Raw genomic sequence first — 18,023 nt, forward strand, 5'->3', positions numbered from 1 at the left:
ATGCCTCTCCCCAAAAGGTGAGCTGCCATTTTAGGAAATTGGACCAGACACCAACTTGGGGGCTTAAAATCAAACCTCAAACCCATCTCTTCCTGTGTAGGGGTGCAAGCCTCTGAAGCTCTCACTCCCACCCCTAGTCTGCATGGAAAATGTACTGTGACCCCCCTGCCCCCTACCTACCCTCGCCTTTGGTGTGAGATGTTTCCTAGTTCACCCTGAGCCCCTCTCCCCCTCTGCCAGCCAACCCCCAACCAGCAATAAGGGTCCAAGCCAGGGCCTCCTCTATCCGCACCCCCTGCCTCCATTCCACACTGCCCCAGAAGATACCTGGATCCCCACGCCGCCCACATACTGTAGCATTCATTCTCCATCTCCCTCATCTTCTCACCTGTGGTGGTTTATGGGTGTGATGGGGTTTTTAAGATTATTATAAACCAGTAAAAAGAAAAAACTCACCTTTGATCTTGTCCTATTCGTTTAATGCTGTGTTTGAGATGATCTTTCTTAACGGTTTTTAATGTCTTATTAAGAGAAGTTAATTTCTCATTTTTAAGGGGACCCCTATAGTATTTGTCCCCGTCAGAAGCCCTCCCACTCCATTATCCCGGACCAGGTGTGTTCAGTCAGCCCCTGGAGGGCACCTGGCTGACTGGCCCTCTCCCTAGGCAGGGCTGCAGGGGGCTTGGTGGGATTTGATGGTTAAGTATGGTTCGCTGCCCTTCACTGGAGGTCCAGTTCAATGTAATGCCACTTTCACTCCAAGGACTATCGGTCACTGAAAAACGGGGATCTGGTTTGCTAATAAGCCAGCTTAAGACTAAACGACCCTTCCCCCCACCCCACAACCTTCTCTCACCTCGAACATTTTGGAATTTGAGGACCTCTGGCAGGTGGAAGTAATAGGTGATGTGATCTGTAGCATGAGAAGTGGCCCTCTTGGTGGTTTGAATCTTAAGGGTTGAGTACTGATGGGAGAACTTTCTTCTGTCTGCAGGGGAAAAAAAAAATCCAAAAGAGCTATTTACGTCCCCTCCTCCTTCTCCACTTTCTGCTGCGTTTGGGTCTGGGCTAAGATGTGATGGAGGGAAGGAAAGATCCCACAGGTTGTGGGGCTCAGTGTGGGTGGAATCAGATGGTTAGGTGGCTCGAGTTGCAAGCACCCTCCTGAGCATGCCCTTTTCTGTGGGGTGCCCTTTTGTGAAGGTGCTTTGCCTCCTTTACTCCTCATCCCATCCCTGTGAAAGAAAGCCCTCTTCTGCCTGTGTCAAATGAGACCTGCAGTCAGCCTAGGGTCACAGGGCTAGACAGAGCAGATGGTTGAGTTGAGCCCAGCTCACACTGTGAGGCAAAATCTGGCCTGAGTTCCACAAGCAATTATGACTGCCTGCAAAGGCACTGAATGAGGGCTACGCCTGGGTATGGGGTCAATCGCAATATCCACTGCAGGCAACTGAAGGCAGCATCAGCCGCCTTTGTGAACCTACCGCCTGGAATGGTGCAGTGGCACAGTGCTGCCAGCAGAGGGAGCCCAAGCTTGATCCAGGGGGTTCTGGCTTGGAAGGCTTCTGCAGAAGAGTGGTTCTACCTGTTGCTGCGTGAAGCTCGTGGTTAGGTGAAGACATTCCACCTGCTAGAGCCCATGGTCTTCTCTACCAGCTTCCAGGCTTCACAGTACCAAGACAGTTTAGATGAAAGAGCCATCTTTACTTTCTCAGCAAGGCAGGCAGGGCTTCATCTCTCCCTAGATCAGTGAATTTGACCTTTTGAAGGCTAAGTTGGTTAGTTCCCCAGGCTAGCTGTTCTCAGGCTCAGACCTTTCCTATCACCTTATGATAAGGGCTCTTTTCACCTGAGTCTCTGGGAAAGCAGGAAAGGCAGGCTACAGCCCTTGAAACTTCTCCATACTAAACAATACTTTCCATACACTGGGCCTCTTTCTCAGGGCCAGGCAAGAGTAAGGCACTTTATGCTGATGAGCTAATCTTTACGAATCTAGCAGATTACTTTAATTTTACCAGTGAGAGTAAGGATGCTCCATGTAGCTAAGTAACTTGCCAAAAAAGCAAGCACAGCAAGGATCCAAAACCAAATCTACTGCCAAAATTAAAGGAAGCTAATATTCTAGTGACTGCTGGAGCTTAAAACAGAATCCAGTGACAGGGGAGAAAAAAAAATCCAGGCCCTGCCCCAAACTAGCTGCAAGATCACTGAAGTCAATTCACTCATCTGTTCCTATTTCACCAGTCAAATGTGGATAATCACAGGTACCCATTGAGGCCTGTATGAAAAGTTAAGTATGGATGAGAAAATTTGAAGGCTCCTGTGTACAGTTTAGGAGTCCCTGGGTGTGGGCTGGGCTTTGGAGTTAGACTAACATTCATAAAGCACTCACAGACATCCCTCAGTATCCACAGGGAGTTGGTTTAAGAATCGCCAGCGGATACAGAAACTCACCAAGTCCCTGATATAAAATAGCATAGGATTTGCATGTAACCTATACACATCCTCTGGTATACTTTCACCTCTAGATTACTTATAATACCTAACACAATGTAATACTATGTAGATTTGCCCATGAGTGGCCAAAAACTTTTGCTTTTTGTAACTTTCTGGAATTTTCCCCCAATATTTCCAATTCACTGTTGATTGAATTCGAGGATGTGGAACCCACAGATACAAAGGACCGACTATTTTTACTGGGAACATGCATTGTCTTCACCACAGCCCACTAAGATAGGTCCTTTTATTAAAAGCTATTTCACTTGACTGTTGTATTAAATGAAATAATGCATATAAAGTGCTTACCAGTGTCTGCCACATCAAAAGTACTCAATAAATGGTAGCCATTATCATTAGACCAAGAAAGACCTGCCTACAGCACAGGCACTAGTCCTTGGTGGGGTATCGATCAGAGACTCTAAACCTTATAAAACGTCCACAGCCTGCACCTCCCTCCTCTAACCACTAGAGGGCAGCAGCAGGCAACGGTCCTCCACACAAAGCCTAGTGCAGTCCCTCTGTCTTCCACCAGAGGGCGATGCAGCAGGGCAGCTGGATCCTGGGGCCAGAGCGGTTGCAGTCCCTGACTGGTCCCTTGACTTCACAATTGGGCCCTAAGCAACCCAGATGAGTCAGGCTGGAACCAAGGTAATAAATACAAGTCAGGATTTATTAAAAATCAGGGCTCCCCTGCTGTGCCCTCCTGGCACTAAGTAAATAAATAACCAGAGGGGACACAGCTGGGGAGAGGAGACATCAGATCTCAAGACAGATTCTTTAACTACCCCTCAGTTTCCCAACTCCCCCTCCCCCCCTATGGCTCTTGGGACATAGCACCAGCAGGCACCTCAGTCCCTGGAAGAGTGGCCAGCACCAAGGCATGTCTGCCCTGATCCCAGGCAACAGGCCCCGGGATCGCTTGTTTCCAAGCCCTTGATGACCCCCTAAGACCTGCTCTTCCCAGAGGCCAGGGCTGAAGCACCAAAAGGAGGCACCTGAGGGTGGTAGGGAAGGAGGGAGGGGGAAAAGGGTAACAACCTAGGCAGCGGAAGCAGCTGTAAGGGGGTCCTGCCCCCTCTCCAGGCTCAGCCTGCCTGATGGAGGTCATTTCCCACCCCCCTTTTTCCTATAGCTGGGTCTGCTCTCAGCTGAGGATCTTTCGGGGCAATTCAACAGAGGCACGGATGAAGACTGCATCATCCCGCACATAGTTTCGCTTGCGGATATCCTGGTGGGAGATGAACTTGGGGTAACCAAAGCCCAGAGAACTCTCATCCAGGGAGCCCCGCCAAGTGCCTGGTTTTTGGAAATTCTTCCAGTTTGGGTCAGGGTGAAAGGTCTCAGTGACATGCTGTGGCTTAGCCAGCCCAGGGTCGCTCTGATCCAGCAGGGAGAAGGTGACGCGGCGGGCAAAGGGCCACTCAAGGAGATTGTCAAAGGCACCTGGCAGCACACGAATGTAGAGCGAGAGATGTGTGCCCTCACCACTGCCATTGCCATTGAGGAATGCAGACACCTGCAGCTTGTAGCCATACTTATGCGTGTAGAAGGCGGGGCTGAAGCACTCGAGGTTGGGCTTGGCTTTGGCCTCCTGTAGCCTTCGCCCGTAACTGCCAATCTTCCAGATGAGCACGCCATCACTGCCCACGGAGAGCTCCTCCAGCTCTCTTCGCAGCTCCTGCAGCTCTTGCCGTTGCCGGCTCACCAGGGCACACATCATAGCCAGATGTGGCTTCACGCTCTCCTCCACGTGCCGTGCCATTGCCAGCTTAGGGCACTGTTGGCAAAGCCCCAGGCCATGGGGGAGGAGAGGAGAGTTAGTGGGGGCAAGTTCAGGGGAGAGGGGAGGAGCAGGTACAGGGTAGTGGGCACCCAGCTCTGAATGAGGAAGGTAGAGGGCCCTAGGAGGAGGCCACAGCTGGCCAGCAGGGGAAGGGCTGAGGCTTCAGAGCAGCACAGCAGGGACCACTAAGGGCCTATGTCTGAGGTTTCAAGGACCAAGAAGAGAGCTGACAGGAAGGAAGAGAGGCATCTCACCCTGTGTTTGCAGCCGGAGTCTTTGAATGGGCACAGCACCAGGGCAGTGCTACAGCTGTCCTTGAGGTGGCCCGGCAGATCCTCCCGAGCCATGGTACCCACGCCACACTGGTTGGGGCACGGCACAGGCAGCCTCGGGCACTGGTACTGGTGGCTCTAGGGCCGCAGAGGCAGAGAGAAGCAGTCAGTAGCCTGACTCCCTGCTACCTGCCCCGCGGCCCACAGCTCAGGAAGGGCCTCACCTGGATGGTGTCAAAGACAAACTCCTTGGTGCAGTAAGTGCAAGGCTGGGTGCGCTTGGGGCACTCAGAGGTGGCATGCTGGGCCAGGAGCCGCCGCATCATACGGGCACCGCACTTGTTCTCACAGTAAACGCTCTCTTGCGGGCACACACCTTCGTGGCTCTGTGGAAACGCCAGAGGGGCTGAGTTAAGGGATCCCTGGGCCACCAGGTGCCCCACTCTCCCTCTACCCTCAACCAGGCCCCACCCACCTCAAAGGCCTCCCCGCTGAAGTCACAGCCACAGAACTCGCACTTGAGTCGCCGCTTGGGGCAGTCGTGCTGCAGGTGCGCGGGCAGATCCCGGCGGCTCAGCTTGGCGGGGCAGCGGTTGGGGCAGGGGACGACATTGAAGCTGCATGTATTCAGGTGGCCCTGGTGGGAGGGGCCACAGTTAGTGCCTGCCCAGGGAGGGGCAGTCCCCCCACCCCGGCCCCTTCAGAGCCTCACTTGTAGGTGGCGAAGTGGCCCACTCCAGCGGCAGCCCTCCTCACTGTGGATGCAGCGGATAGGCAGGCCCAGGACCTGTACCTCCAGCTCTGGGTCTGGGTAGATCTGGGGGCAAGGAGGCGGGGAACTGGTCAGGGTCAGAGCCTGCTACAGTCCCCAGTTCCCACCTCCTCCATCCCAGATAGCTTAGCTCTCTCCCTTAGAGCCAGTAATAGCCCCTCGGTGTAAATTCTCCTCTGTGCCCAGGGATAAAGAGTGCAGCAGCTGGTCTCTGCTCTAACACTAGATTCCAGGGTCCCCAACATGCTGGCCCAGGACGCTCCCTTCGGAGCGGCAGCCAATCGGCCTGCTCAGCCCCAGGCAGCCTCCACACCCTTTGCTTCCTTCCTCCTCGTACAGGGGTCCTGGCCCTCAGCCACAGGGCTGGCCAGCCACGCAAACGGGAGGGGACACTTCTGGTGGGCACGGAGCGGTTCTGTACACCCCCACAGGCTGGGCATTGTGCCTGCCCTCCAGGGCAGACTCGGGCCTCATCTGCAACTGGCCTGGTGGGAGGGAACAGGCCACGTTCGTAGGGGTGCGTGATTCCGCAGCACCGGGTTGACACTGGCCCCGAGCCCACTGGCTGCAGCAGCTCCAGCCTCCACCGAGGGCAAGAGCCTGTACCTGGCACTGTGGACTCACCTTGGCATAGTCCAGAGGAAGTTGATCCTCAGGGCACTTGAAGACTCCTTCACTGTGAAGGGGGAGGGGACAGGGTCAAGGCGCCATACTATGGGAAGAGAGATCCCTGGGCCCCATCCCCTCAACCAGGGTAGCCTCCTTCCCTCACCAAACCAGTTCCCAGGCAGCCCTACCGGAGAGGGCAAGTAGAGGCCTGAGAGTACCCACTTCTACAGGACCCCCAAAGATCCCAGCTCCTGTCCCAGGGAGGGTGGATTTGGGCCCAGTGGAGGCAGAGGCAGCTGCTTCAGACAGCATTTGGCCAACAGGTGGCAGCTGGCACCCCTCCCCCAGGATGGCAGCTGGACTGCGAAAGGAACAGGCTGCCCAGCCACCCAGTCCCCCAGGTTACTTTTCATTAGCTGGGCTGAAAGCTGTTGGGGGAAGGTGAACACGGATGGGCTGAGGTTAAGAGCCAGGGCTGCCCAGCCCCAGTGAGGGTGCCCAGCCAAGAACCCAGGGCAAAGGTCAGCTTGGGGCCACCTTACCCCAACTCTCCCCTCCTCCTATATGGGTGTGTCTTCTAAAGCAAAGAGGAGGAAAGACTCGCTTCAAGGTACTGTGTTTACACTCCCACCCAGTTCTCACAACCTGCCTGAGAAGGGGCTCAGTGTCTCCATTTTTTTTTTTTTTTTTCGGTACGCGGGCCTCTCACTGTTGTGGCCTCTCCCGTTGGGGGGCGCAGGCTCCGGACGCGCAGGCTCGGCGGCCATGGCTCGCGGGCCCAGCCGCTCCGTGGCATGTGGGATCCTCCCGGACCGGGGCACGAACCCGTGTCCCCTGCATCGGCAGGCGGACTCTCAACCACTGCGCCACCACAGAAGCCCAGTGTCTCCATTTTGCAGATGAAATAACTGAGGCTCACGGGTGAACTGGATATGTCTGTCTGATTCCACAGCTCAGATAGTTTCTACTACGCTGTACACAGAAGAGAGGCTAGCCCAAGAAAAACTGTCCAGGCAAGCACAGCCAAGACTCTGGTCACTGCACAGCAGGCATCTGAAGCCTACTGACCCTGTCCGCTGCCCTCCCTCTCCTCCACCAATCCCACACCAGGCTGTTAGCACTCAAGGAACCTGTGGCATGCCTCCTCCTGCCAACATGGCCTTGCTGACCCTAACCAGGGCCAGTCACACATGCCTGGCACGGCCTAGGCAGGGCAAGGGCTCACCCAGCAGGACTGAAGACCCTCAGGCATGGTATTTCTGGCAAGTCTGAGTCAGGTAGGTGGGAGGCAGGCAAGGATGAAGGCGGAAGCAGAGGCCACATGGCAGCCCTGTCCATGATGGCACTTTGCAGGACGTTGGCAGTCCATGCCCCAGGTGCTCAAAGGATTTCTAGCACCCACCTCCTCCCCCTGACCCCACGACTACCACTGGGCATGCTGCCAACACCAAGAATAATACATGCCCAGGCACTGAGGAGGTATGCCCGTGCCCACAGGGTAACCAGGCTTCCTGGACCAACCTGAGTAACAGCACTGGCAGGAGAAGGGAAAGAGGGGTGGGCCGTGGGGGAGGGGGTCTGCTTGGCTGCTTCAGGAATGTGCTGACTTAGTGGTTTTGGAGTCAGGGAGGGGACTGAGGCAAGTCCCCAGGCTTCAGGCAGAAGATTAGCCTGGGCAGCTTGGGGCCCAGCCAGGACAAAGGTTCCCCCGGTGCTATGGACACCCTAGCTGGTAGGGTGGGAGGCGCAGGGCCTGTCCCACCATCCCTTCCCTCCCAGGCCTCAGCGTCAGGGTTCAGGCGCCAGCCGAGGTGGGGAGGCAAGGGCAGAGACTGCTCCAGGCCGTGCACTGGAGGCCCAGGCCCAGGGGAGAAGACAGGATGGGGGGAAGGGGCTGTGGGAGAGGAAGAGGGGATTTCCGGGAGGGGGAGGGGAGAAGCAGCAGAGAGGGACAGAAGAGGGAAACAAGCCTGACAGTCCCCTCCCCCGTTCCTTCCCCGAGGCAGTCAGGGTGGGTCAGCTGAGGAGGGGGGGAGGCTCAGCTGGCCTCATCTGGAAGCCGGAGGGCCGGGGAAGATCCCGGGAGAAGACAATGGGGCTGTGTGTAGGTAGGGGAGTGTGTGTACACTGAAGGGAGGAGGGAGGCGGGTGAGGGAAAAGGAGGAGGGGGCAGCACAGCAGCTTGTGCAGGAGCATATGTGAGGGCAGGACCGGCCCAGGCTGCGGGGAACCGAAAACAAAGGACCTGCTGAGATTTCCGCCGAGCAAGGAGCTACAAAGGACGGAGGGACGGAATCCCAGAGGTGCTCTCCCAGCCTGAGCCCCACGAACCCTCAGCAAACAGCCTCCTGACACAGGGCACTGGCTGACCCAGCCTTCCCCGGTGCTCTTGGCCCACGACCTCCCCACGAGACGGGGCTCCCTCTTCTTGCCTCCCCACACCCCGGACTGAGCAGGTCCCAGCGTGGACAGGAGACTCAGGACACCGCAGGGCGCCCAGAACTCAACGAGTGCCCAAGAGCCCACGGAAGACCTGGGTCGGGAGAGGGCAGGGGGCGTTCAGTCACACCCAGGGTGCGACCCCCTCCCCCTCACGACTTCTAGACCACTCGCGGTACTCAGGACCCCCAGGGGCAGGGAGGGAAACCCAACGGGTTCCTGTTTCAGGGGAGATCTGGAGCGTCGCAGTCCTCCCTCTATCGTGCGACCACAAGCAGGCCGGGCTTACACCCCAGTTAAGCCTTTAGGTAATTGTGCGACCGTGGGCAAGTCGCAGCCTTTCTTTGAATTTGAACCTCGTTTCCTCATCTGTGAAATGGGAGAACAATAGCTGCCGTTCTCGGAACGTCCGAAGAATCAGAAGAGCTTAGATGGGTGAAAACTCCGTAGGCTTTAAGGTGCTGCGCGGGGCAGAGAGTTTTGTCCTCCTCGTCCCAGGATTCAAAGTTCAAGGGTGAGGCCGTTCTGGCTCTCAGGTGAGGGGGAAGGGCCGGCCACGGATCAGAAAGGGCGTCCTTTCCCACCTCCACCCTGCGGGAAGGCACGGAATTCTTCCCACCTGGCGCGTGGCACGCGGGACCCTACGGATCAGTGCGTGGGGGTCCTCCCTCGGGGCCTGACGTCACCGCCGCCCTGTGACGTCACGGTGGGCGCCCCTGAGGTCACGGGGCCGCGGCGCAGACAAAGGGCCGGCGTGCCTCCGGCCTGGGTCCTCCCCCGGCGGCGTCTCCCACCCCCACCGGCCGTCCCCCACTCCCGCCGGGCCGCACCTGAGGAACTCCTGCAGGCAGGTGTCGCAGAAGCGGTGGCCGCAGGTAGAAACCTGCACGGGCTCGCGCATGGGCTTCCCGCACAGCGGGCACAGCAGCCGCCGCTTGGGCTTCTCCAAGAACTTGTAGTCAAAGCCGGGCATGGCGGGCGGGCACGGGCAAGCGGGGCCGGGTTCGCGGCGGCCCCACAGCCCGCGCCTCGCTCCGGCCGCACTCCCGGCTGCGGGCGGCGCCGACTGGCAGCCGCGGCCTGCGCCCAGCCCTTGAGACCGCCCGCCGGAAGAGGGGGCGGGGCTGTGCCCGCGCGGTCCTAGTGCCCGTCTCTCCGGGCTCCCCACCTACCCGGTCGTCCGGCAGCTTCGGGGTCGGCACTCAGACAGGCTCTCCCCCTCCAGGAAGCAGGGTCTCCTCTTTATGCTCGGGAACAGAGATCGAGGCCCCGCTACTCCCCAGGGTCGGGGGTGGGGTGGGGGGGAGCTCTGATGCTGGATGGGGCGGAGAGCCTCGGGGGACGGGCCGCGCCACAAAGATTCGCTTCTCCGGAGTTAACAGCTCGGCCTCGGGGGCCACGTGTCGCCCAGGGGCCCGGGGCTCCAGCTTCCAGGTGCTAGGCAGCTGAAGCCTGGCAACCAGATCCGGGGAGCCCAGCTGGGCGGGGAGGCCGGGCTGGGAACTGGGCCAGAGGAACCTCGGCCCGGGCCTCAGGCTGCGCCCACATTCCTCTCCACCGCGGCCCTGCAGCCCAGATGGAGCCCAGCCCAGCCCTGGGGTGGCCGCCACCCCCAGCCCTCAAGAGACCACACTCTAGGCAGGCAGCTGATTTTTTATTGGCGCTACTTCCCAGTCATCTGGGAAACTAGTCTGGTCCAGCCAGCTACCCTTTCTCCCAGCGTGCTTTGGGGGAATGGCATGGGGTGAGGGGCAACCTTCAGCAGGGATGTCCTCTGCAGTATACTGCAGCCCATGCACTCCCCCAGGGGAAGGGAGGCACTCAGATTGTGTAAACCCCTGCCTCAGGATATAGGAGTGGGGGCGGGTGGTAGCACTCCCGGGACCTCCCTGCCCCAGGCAGTGCAGGGGCTAGGCCTCTGGAATGGCCAGAACAGGCAGGCCCCAGCTTGCCTTACTCCAAAGAACTGAGCTGCGCTCCCAGTAGACACCAGCGACTTATTTTCTAACTGGGCTGGAGGAAGGGGCAGCGTCTAGGTGGAGCCACAGCTACCTCCAGCCTTTTTCTGCAGAGGCGCTGGAGACCTCCCTGCTTCCAAAAGTTAAGTCTGGACTCCAACTCTAGCCAGGCTGAACCCTGGGGACTTTGACTAAAGATAAGAAGGGGTGGGGAGGGGAAAGAGGGATGTTGGGGAATAGGGTGGGTTGAGTTTTACATATCCAGGGCCAAAGGCAGAGCAGGGGCTTTACTGGTTCTTATACCCCATTGATGATACAATCCAGGGGACTGGTCATGCCTGAGGCATCTGCACTTTTCAAGAACATTTACAGGAGAAGCAATATCAGGGTCCAGAGGAGTATCCAGGTGCCTCAAGGGGGGACTGGCTCATCTGTGACCGCTGGAGAGCACAAAAGAGAAATCCCTGCAGCCTCCCAGAGGGCGATGCCTCCAGCAAGCCTCAGCTACTTCCACCCTCACTCCCACACTGGGCCCTGGACTCTGGACCCTGCCAGGCCAGAAACAGAGGTTCAAAATAAACTGGACTTGAGGGTTGGAGGAGAAAGAACGCATTTGGGCCCTGGGGAGGAGTGGAGGCAGCCCTTCAGGCACAAGAAGCACCTACCCTTGCCCACCCCAGGAGCTCACTTTTGCCCAGCAGCTTCTGCTTTCATTTATCTGGGGGCTGAAAATGCTGTTAATAATTTGGGCTGTGACCACTGGGGATGGGAATGTGGGCAGAGGCCAGCTGGGTTAACCCTTGTGTGGGTGAGAGTGAAGTTATAACTCACGGCGGATAGCCAGGAGAGTGTTTCCATGGCAACAGGACACAGAAGTCACTGTGTAGGGGTGTGTCTCATCCAGCTGCACTGGCCTAGGGAGTCCAGCATCCTCATCCCTCCTTCCCAGTCGACCTCGGGCCCCTTTGCCCCAAGAGTACACTTCACTTTCTGCCAAAGAGAATCCCAAGGAGAGAAATGGGAGAAAGACATACCTTAGCAAGCAGCTAGCTTCCTAGATTGCCATACTGGCCCCAACATGGGGTTGCTGAGTTCAGTCGCCCTGAGCATAACCCCCCATTGCCCCTGGGTCTGCCCACACCCCTACCTGCCCCCATAGTGCCCACTAATCACCTGCTCCAATGGCCACAGTGAAGGCATCCCCACAGGCCACCATTGCTATCTTGATTCCCTGGAGGCCTTGGACTTGACAAGGTACCCGGCTGACCTGGCGAGCAATGGTACCCAACTGCCCATGCTGATTGCTGCCGAATGTATAGCAGTCACCAGAGGCTGTAGGGGAGGAGAGAGGAAAGGAAGGAAAGGGTGCCTCAACAGAGGGCCCAAAGAAGCCAGGGGAGTCCACCTTTGGCCTCCTGTGCCCAGGTCCTACTTACCAGTTACAGCAGCTGAATGAGCAGTGCCCAGGTCCATGCTCAGCAGGGGCTCCCGGTCCAGGGGTGCAGAACCTAGTGGTGTGAAGCTCAGGGCCTCCTCCACTTGCTGGTGTGGGGCAGACTCCTCCCCTAGGGAGAGATGGTCCAGGCCCAGCTTGTTGAACCTGAGGGCAGAGCCAGAAGCCAAGTCCAGCTGATAGTTTATATAGACTCTCCTCCCCTCACCTATCTGGGCAGGAGCTGGTGTACCAGGGGACATATCTTACACTGGGTTGAACCCACAGAACACTCCAGCCCCTCTCAGTTCTAATCCCTGGTGGGCGGTAGGCAATGACAGATGGAGCACTGGCAGCTAAGGAAGGTGGGGGAGAGGGCAGGCTAGTCATTGTAGTGCACCTCGTTCACGTACCTGTTGCTCCCACAGGCCAGGGCTTGGCCGGGCACAGTGAGGATCATGGAGGAGTCAATGCCACACACAACCCGCTGGGCTTCCTGTCCTGGGGGCACGGGTACCTGCTGGGGGCAGCTGTGGGACTCCCTGGTGCCTAGTCCCAGCCGGCCTACAAGGAGAAACCGGCACTGGGCTAGTTTGAGCTTTAGGGTTAGTGATACTAGGATAAGGAGGACCCACAGTGCAGCATGAGTGAAGGCTGTTCCTGACTGAAATGCCCATCCTTGGCCCCTCCGCGGGTCAAAATTCTACTCCTCCTTTAAGGCCCTGTTCAGGTGCCACGTCTGTCTGCCCCAGACAGAGTCCCTTGCCATTCCTTGTGTCCCCACACCTCTGGACCTTGGGTGAGCCCTGATGTTGTCTGTCCGCTATCATGTTGGAGATGTGTCATCCTTCCCCCATCTAGACTGAGTCCTCCAGGAGGACAGGGACCCCTATCTAAGTCATCCCTAGTTTCAATGCCCAGCCTGATGCCTGACCCAGCGAGGGGCACAACATATATTTCTGAATGAATGAAATCTCTCTCATTACATCGTAAGCACCCGAAGGAATCGACATCATGTTCATCTTGTCTCAGCACCCAGCACAAGGTAGGCACATATTGGGTGTGCAATAAAGGTTTGTCGAGTGAATAAATGAATCAGAGAGAAAAGGAGAAGGAGAAAACAGGCCATAGGGCAGAGATGGCTGTGAAGAGGAACAAATCATGGCTGGGGGGTTCCAGAGGCTAGAACAGAGTGAAATCTTACCACCATCTCCGCGGCCCCAGGCAAATAGTTCTCGCTCAGTGGACAAGGCCAGCACATGAGACGCACCACAGGCCACCTGTACCATCTCATAGCCCAGCAGGGCCTCCACAATGGTGGGCTAGAGAGAGGGGAAGCAAGGGCAGACTGGGCAAGGGGCCTGGACTAGCCACCTGGCCTCAGCATCCTCTGTAGGGATGAAGTTGCAGGCTGCAAATTCTCATGAGGTGGCTGTCTCTTTAACTCCCCCCCCACCATATTGCAACCACTGGGGAAGCCTGGTCTTTCTGTACTTCCCCAGATGCTGCCCAGAACAGGTGCAGCCTGGGAGCTACAGGGACCTGTGGCTGCTGGGGATTCCCCTGCCCCCAACCTGGGTGTCAGCTCTCAAATGTGGGCTGCTTGCCATCTTCCCACTTCCTCCTCCCCAATGTACACTCAAAACCCACCTGACTGATGTCATTGAGGCTGCCATGGCCTAGGCACCCATTGCTGCCACTGCCAAAGGTCATGATGATGCCTCGGTCTGGGGAGGGGAGCAGTGAGGAAAGGGAAAGGAAAGAGGTTAGGCTGTTTTCCCAGACAGACCAGTGCAACCTTGGATTGGAGGAGCAAGGAAAAGTTAGTTGGAGGCTAGGGCTGGAAGAATTGGATGGGGGGAGAAAAGGACTGGGGTCTTTCTTCCCAAGTGTGTGACTTTCGACAAGTGACAGCCTCTGAGCCTTAGTTTCTAGATCTGTCAAATGGGGATGATATAACTGCCTTGTCAGGCCTGCTGTGAAAGTAAAGGAGATCGGGTAAGTAAAGCACTCCCTGGAAGATAAAAGCATTATTAAGTGAGCAGTTAGCAAATGATAGGCAAGGAAGGAAACTGCTCTGCGGGGGTCTTCTTATAGCTGAGTCCCCACAGGGTAGTCCCCTGACCGGCTCACCAGTCAGGCAGGCCGTGAAGAGGTCCCCACAGGCCACATGCTTGATAGTCACACCCGACTGGCCCTCCAGGAAACGGGAGACGAACTGGGGCTGCTGCTGCACCACCGCCCCAGGGAGGAGGGGGCCCCCTCCAGCGCCTAGGGGCGGGGCCTGCGAGGGGACAGGGGAGGGCGTGGGCGGCGCCTGAGTGCTCAGCTCCTGACCCACGCCCCCCTCCATTCAGGCCCACCCCCTGCCTGCTCACCTCCCAAAGTATGAGCCGCCCGGAGCGCGTGACGCCAGCCTTCTGCGTGCGCCCCGCTGCCACCTGGACCACCTCTGTGTTGAGCATTGGCAGCCGCAGCGGCACACTGAGCCCGCCACCCCACGCGTAGACCGATGACAGCGGCGGCGGAATGGCCGGCCGGGCAGGTCCCCGGGGGACACCTGCCGGGACAACTCATCAGGCCTATTAAATTGGTGGGATGGACTTCCCTGGTGGTCCAGTGGATAAGACTCCACGCTCCCAATGCAGGGGGGCCGGGTTCGATCCCTGGTCAGGGAACTAGATCCCGCATGCCTGCGGCAATTAAAATCCCCACGTGCCGCAACAAAGATCCCCACATGCCGCAACTAAGACCCCACACAGCCTAAATTAATTAATTAATTAATTAAAAAAAAATAAATTGGTGGGAATGCCATGGTGTCCGTTGGAACCCCTGCGGTCGCCCTGACTTACCTCTGCAACGGCCACTGGTGGTCCTGCCCCCTGTGCTGCCGGGGGCCATGGGTGGCCCGGTGGCCAGGGGCTTCTCTGCCCTGCAGGACAGATGGGGGCCTCAGGACAAGGACCCTCCCTGGCATCCCCACACCCAGAAATGGTGGACTTGCCGAGAACGCCCCTCTCTGCCCCAGGCCTACTGTGCTCCCACGGGGTGCCCCACTGCTCCCCAGGGCCCCCTCCCTGCACCGGCCTCCGCATGCGGACGCTGCCCAGGTCGGTGTGGAGGTTGAGGAGCGCCCGGATGCAGAGGGGCTGCGCCATGATGTGGCTGAGCGGGGGCCGCTGTGCAGGCTCCAGGCTGAGCAGACTCAGAACCAGCTGGCGCAGCTCAGGGCTGTACCGGTCAGAGATGGGCGCAAAGGTGCCGCTCATGATCTTCAGCACCAGCGCTGGCAGGTTCTGTGAAGGCACCACGTGTGGGGTTGGCCAGAACCTCAGGCCAGGCTCTTAAACTGCAGCACCCCCAGCTCCAGCCCCAGCCCCTAGCCTGGTGGGGTGGCCACAGCCCTGCACTCAGAAGCCATCGGTCTGGTGAGGGGACTCCCAGGATGATAGGGGAGCCAAACCCACTTTCAAGAACCTCTGATAGGGGAGCTGCAGCCATGTCAGCTGGCTGCATGTTGGGAAAACTCACGTCTTGCCCTTAGGAGGATCCCTAATCTGATGGGAGAGCCCTACCCTCAGGAGCCCTCAGTTTAATGGGGGGACCCAAGCCCTACCCTAAGGAACCCATAGTCTTAGGGAAGCCACAGCCCTGGCCTGGGGTAATCCACCAGTCTGATGAGAGAGACATAAGTGAGCCACAAGAGAAGAAACACAGAAGTGGTTGGAGCCAAGGACTTCAGGAGACAGAGGTAGGGATTTCCCAGTTGTCCCCCTGGGGGGACTTACTCACCGCAGCCTCAAAGGCCCTCTTGAGGCTGGCCAGCTCATATAGGACACAGCCCAGGGCCCAGATGTCACTCTTCTGGTTGTAGGGCTTGCCCTCACACAGTTCAGGGGAAATGTAGCATGGAGTACCCACCACCTGCAGGAGGGAAGCTGATATTACAGCCCCGGGGTGGGAGGACCAAGGCTCTGCGCAAAAGCCCACTTAGAGACAGCTTCTCCCCAAAGTAGGCAAAAGTGCTTCCTCCTGCAGGATCATCCAGCCAGGGACTAAGGGGCCAAGGTCTTGCGGGGGTGGGGCTGGGGACAGGGATGCAAAGTAGACCTTGGCCCTCAAAACCTCCAGCACCCTTGAGGTCCCCTCCATGCCCAGGCACCGTGTAGGCCTTGCTCTTGCTGCTAAGGATCTTGGAGATGCCGAAGTCACCAATCTTGACGACCATGCGGTGTTTGTCTAGAAGGATGTTTTGGGTCTTGAGGTCCCGGTGCAGGATGAGGTGGGTGTGCACGTGATGCAGCGCCAGTAGGATCTGCACAAAGAAGTGCAGGATGGTCTCCTCCTCCAGCAGGGAATTACAGCGCTTCTGGATGAACTCAGCCAGGGTGCCACCTGCAGTCGCAAGGAACAGGTCAAGATCCAGGCTTCTCCATGCTTGAGATTTTCCTTTTATGAAACTAAAGACCCAGACAGGGCAAGGGCCTGCCAGTGTCACACAACTGGGGTCAGAACCCTATACCTCTGACCCTCAGCCAAGCCCATTCCAAGGAGGGAAGCTGGCTGATCTGTGCCTGCCTGTCCCAGAGGTGAGAGGCCCTTGGAGCCAGGCCAGTGCAAGGAGGCTGGCCCACCTGGTGCATATTCCATGGCGATCATGAGAGCCTTGTCCTCCAGGAAGTTCTCGTAGTACTCAATGACATTGGGGTGGTTGAGCAGCTTGAGGACCTGGCACTCATTCTGGGCTGCCTGCCTCTCTTCCTTGGTCATCTGCTCCACTGGGATCTGCTTGATGATCACCAGCTTCTGGTCAGCCTTGCGAAGGCACAGATGAACAATCCTGAGGACATGGAGTACAGGAGTGGGTACCAGCTGAGCTTCCAGCCACATATCAGGCAGGGCAGACCTGGTGACTGGGTGTTCCTTAGGACAAGGGAATTGGCACCTAGACTAAGAAGTCATCTAAGTTCGTGCACAGAACACTGAGTTTAGGAATAGGGAGAACCGACCACAAGCTGTCTGAGACCTTGGGCAAGTCGTTTAACTTATCTGGGACTCAGTTTCACCACAGGCACAATGACTGTGCCTAATAAAGTTAATCTTGGTCTCTGTAAGTCTGCATAGACTCTGGAGTTAACTGCCTGGTTCAAATCCTGGCTCCTCCTCTTACTAGTTATCTGGTCTAAAATTATGTGACACCAGGATCTGGAAAATAGGATCGATCTCACAAGGTTGTTGAGAGGATCAAATGAGAAAATGCATGTACTGCACTTAGCACAGCGCCTGGCACATCAAAAATACTCAGTGAGTAGGAGCCATTCATTTTATTATTTTCTGCCAATTCTGTAGTCAGTGTTCATAAAAGCAGGGTTTTGTTCTTTCTCCTTCACTACTATAGCCCCAGTGCATAGCCTAGTGCATACCCCAGCACTTAGTAGGAGCTCAATAAGTATCTGTTGAATGATGGACTATCTAAGTATCGACTGTGTATCTCCAGCTCAGACCTCTCCTCTCCTCTGAGCCTCAGACTTACATATTCAACTACCTGCTTTGCATCTCTACCTGAATGGCTGGCAAGCATCCTGAATTTTAACAAATACAAAACTCTTGATTCCTGCCCTTGAAACCTTTCCTTCCTCAGTTTCTTCCATCTCAGTAAATGACACCACCATCCCCCAGTTATTAAAGTCCCCCAGTTAGTAAAGTCAGACACCTGAAAATCATGCCAGAATCTTTCCTCTATCTCACACTTACATCAGTAAATCTTGTTTCTACTACCTCCAAAATACTGGGAACCCACCCAGTTCTCTGTGTCTTCTGCTATAACCCTTGGCCAAATTATCATTTCTTGCTTAAAATACTGCACTAGACTTCAGATGGTCCCTTTCACTCTTGTCACCCTCAAATCTAAATTCTACACAGCAGCCAGAGTGACATTTTAAAAAAGCAAATCGTATCAAGACCATTCCTTTGCTTAAAGCTCTTTTCCTTTACACTGCAAATAAATTCAACTCATTTACCTCAGCCTACAAGGTTGTAATTTGGTTCCCGCCCTCTGTGACAATCACATTTTATTCCATTCTTTACTTTGCCCACTACATTCCAACTACCTTAGTCTTTTTTTTTTTTTTTTTTTTTTTTTTTTGCGGTACGCTGGCCTCTCACTGTTGTGGCCTGTCCCGTTGCGGAGCACAGGCTCCGGACGCGCAGGCGCAGCGGCCATGGCTCACGGGCCCAGCCGCTCCGCGGCACGTGGGAT

General features: G+C 56.7%; 2 protein-coding genes across 9 annotated transcripts in view; both read right to left on the minus strand.

Annotated features, from left to right (window-relative positions):
- Positions 1-6: 6 nt before the first annotated feature.
- Positions 7-9,436, minus strand: TRAF4 (TNF receptor associated factor 4). 4 transcript variants are annotated; one of them, XM_028485043.2, is made up of 9 exons: positions 9,205-9,426; positions 5,951-6,002; positions 5,267-5,371; positions 5,030-5,191; positions 4,779-4,940; positions 4,537-4,692; positions 3,985-4,276; positions 857-988; positions 7-775 (listed from the first exon to the last, which is right to left on the minus strand). In XM_028485043.2, the coding sequence occupies exons 1-9, from the start codon at positions 9,345-9,347 to the stop codon at positions 624-626; spliced, it is 1,356 nt and encodes a 451-aa protein (XP_028340844.1). In that variant the 5' UTR covers positions 9,348-9,426; the 3' UTR covers positions 7-623. The 4 variants fall into 4 exon arrangements, with proteins under 4 accessions (XP_028340844.1, XP_028340843.1, XP_028340842.1 ...); XM_028485042.2 differs by having other exon boundaries at positions 7-790; XM_028485041.2 differs by having other exon boundaries at positions 7-988.
- A 585-nt stretch (positions 9,437-10,021) lies between these two features.
- Positions 10,022-18,023, minus strand: part of NEK8 (NIMA related kinase 8) — an 11,941-nt gene continuing 3,939 nt past the window's right edge. For 2 of the 5 annotated variants that reach the window (XM_028485038.2, XM_007121735.4), the window contains exons 2-15: positions 16,399-16,604; positions 15,927-16,159; positions 15,557-15,688; positions 14,852-15,060; positions 14,617-14,696; positions 14,143-14,324; positions 13,898-14,048; positions 13,415-13,491; positions 12,969-13,086; positions 12,178-12,328; positions 11,769-11,932; positions 11,506-11,664; positions 11,164-11,322; positions 10,022-10,772 (exon numbers count right to left, since the gene is read on the minus strand). In XM_028485038.2, the coding sequence (XP_028340839.1) occupies positions 10,744-10,772; positions 11,164-11,322; positions 11,506-11,664; positions 11,769-11,932; positions 12,178-12,328; positions 12,969-13,086; positions 13,415-13,491; positions 13,898-14,048; positions 14,143-14,324; positions 14,617-14,696; positions 14,852-15,060; positions 15,557-15,688; positions 15,927-16,159; positions 16,399-16,534 (1,980 nt within the window). In that variant the 5' untranslated portion in view covers positions 16,535-16,604 and the 3' untranslated portion in view covers positions 10,022-10,743. Of the gene's footprint in view, positions 10,773-11,163; positions 11,323-11,505; positions 11,665-11,768; positions 11,933-12,177; positions 12,329-12,968; positions 13,087-13,414; positions 13,492-13,897; positions 14,049-14,142; positions 14,325-14,616; positions 14,697-14,851; positions 15,061-15,556; positions 15,689-15,926; positions 16,160-16,398; positions 16,694-18,023 lie in introns of those variants that run through there. The other 3 variants (XM_024127710.2, XM_055082814.1, XM_024127711.3) reach the window with 3 other exon arrangements.

The sequence above is a fragment of the Physeter macrocephalus genome, unplaced genomic scaffold, assembly GCF_002837175.3.
Source record: "Physeter macrocephalus isolate SW-GA unplaced genomic scaffold, ASM283717v5 random_353, whole genome shotgun sequence".
NCBI classification, from domain to species: Eukaryota; Metazoa; Chordata; class Mammalia; order Artiodactyla; family Physeteridae; genus Physeter; species Physeter macrocephalus.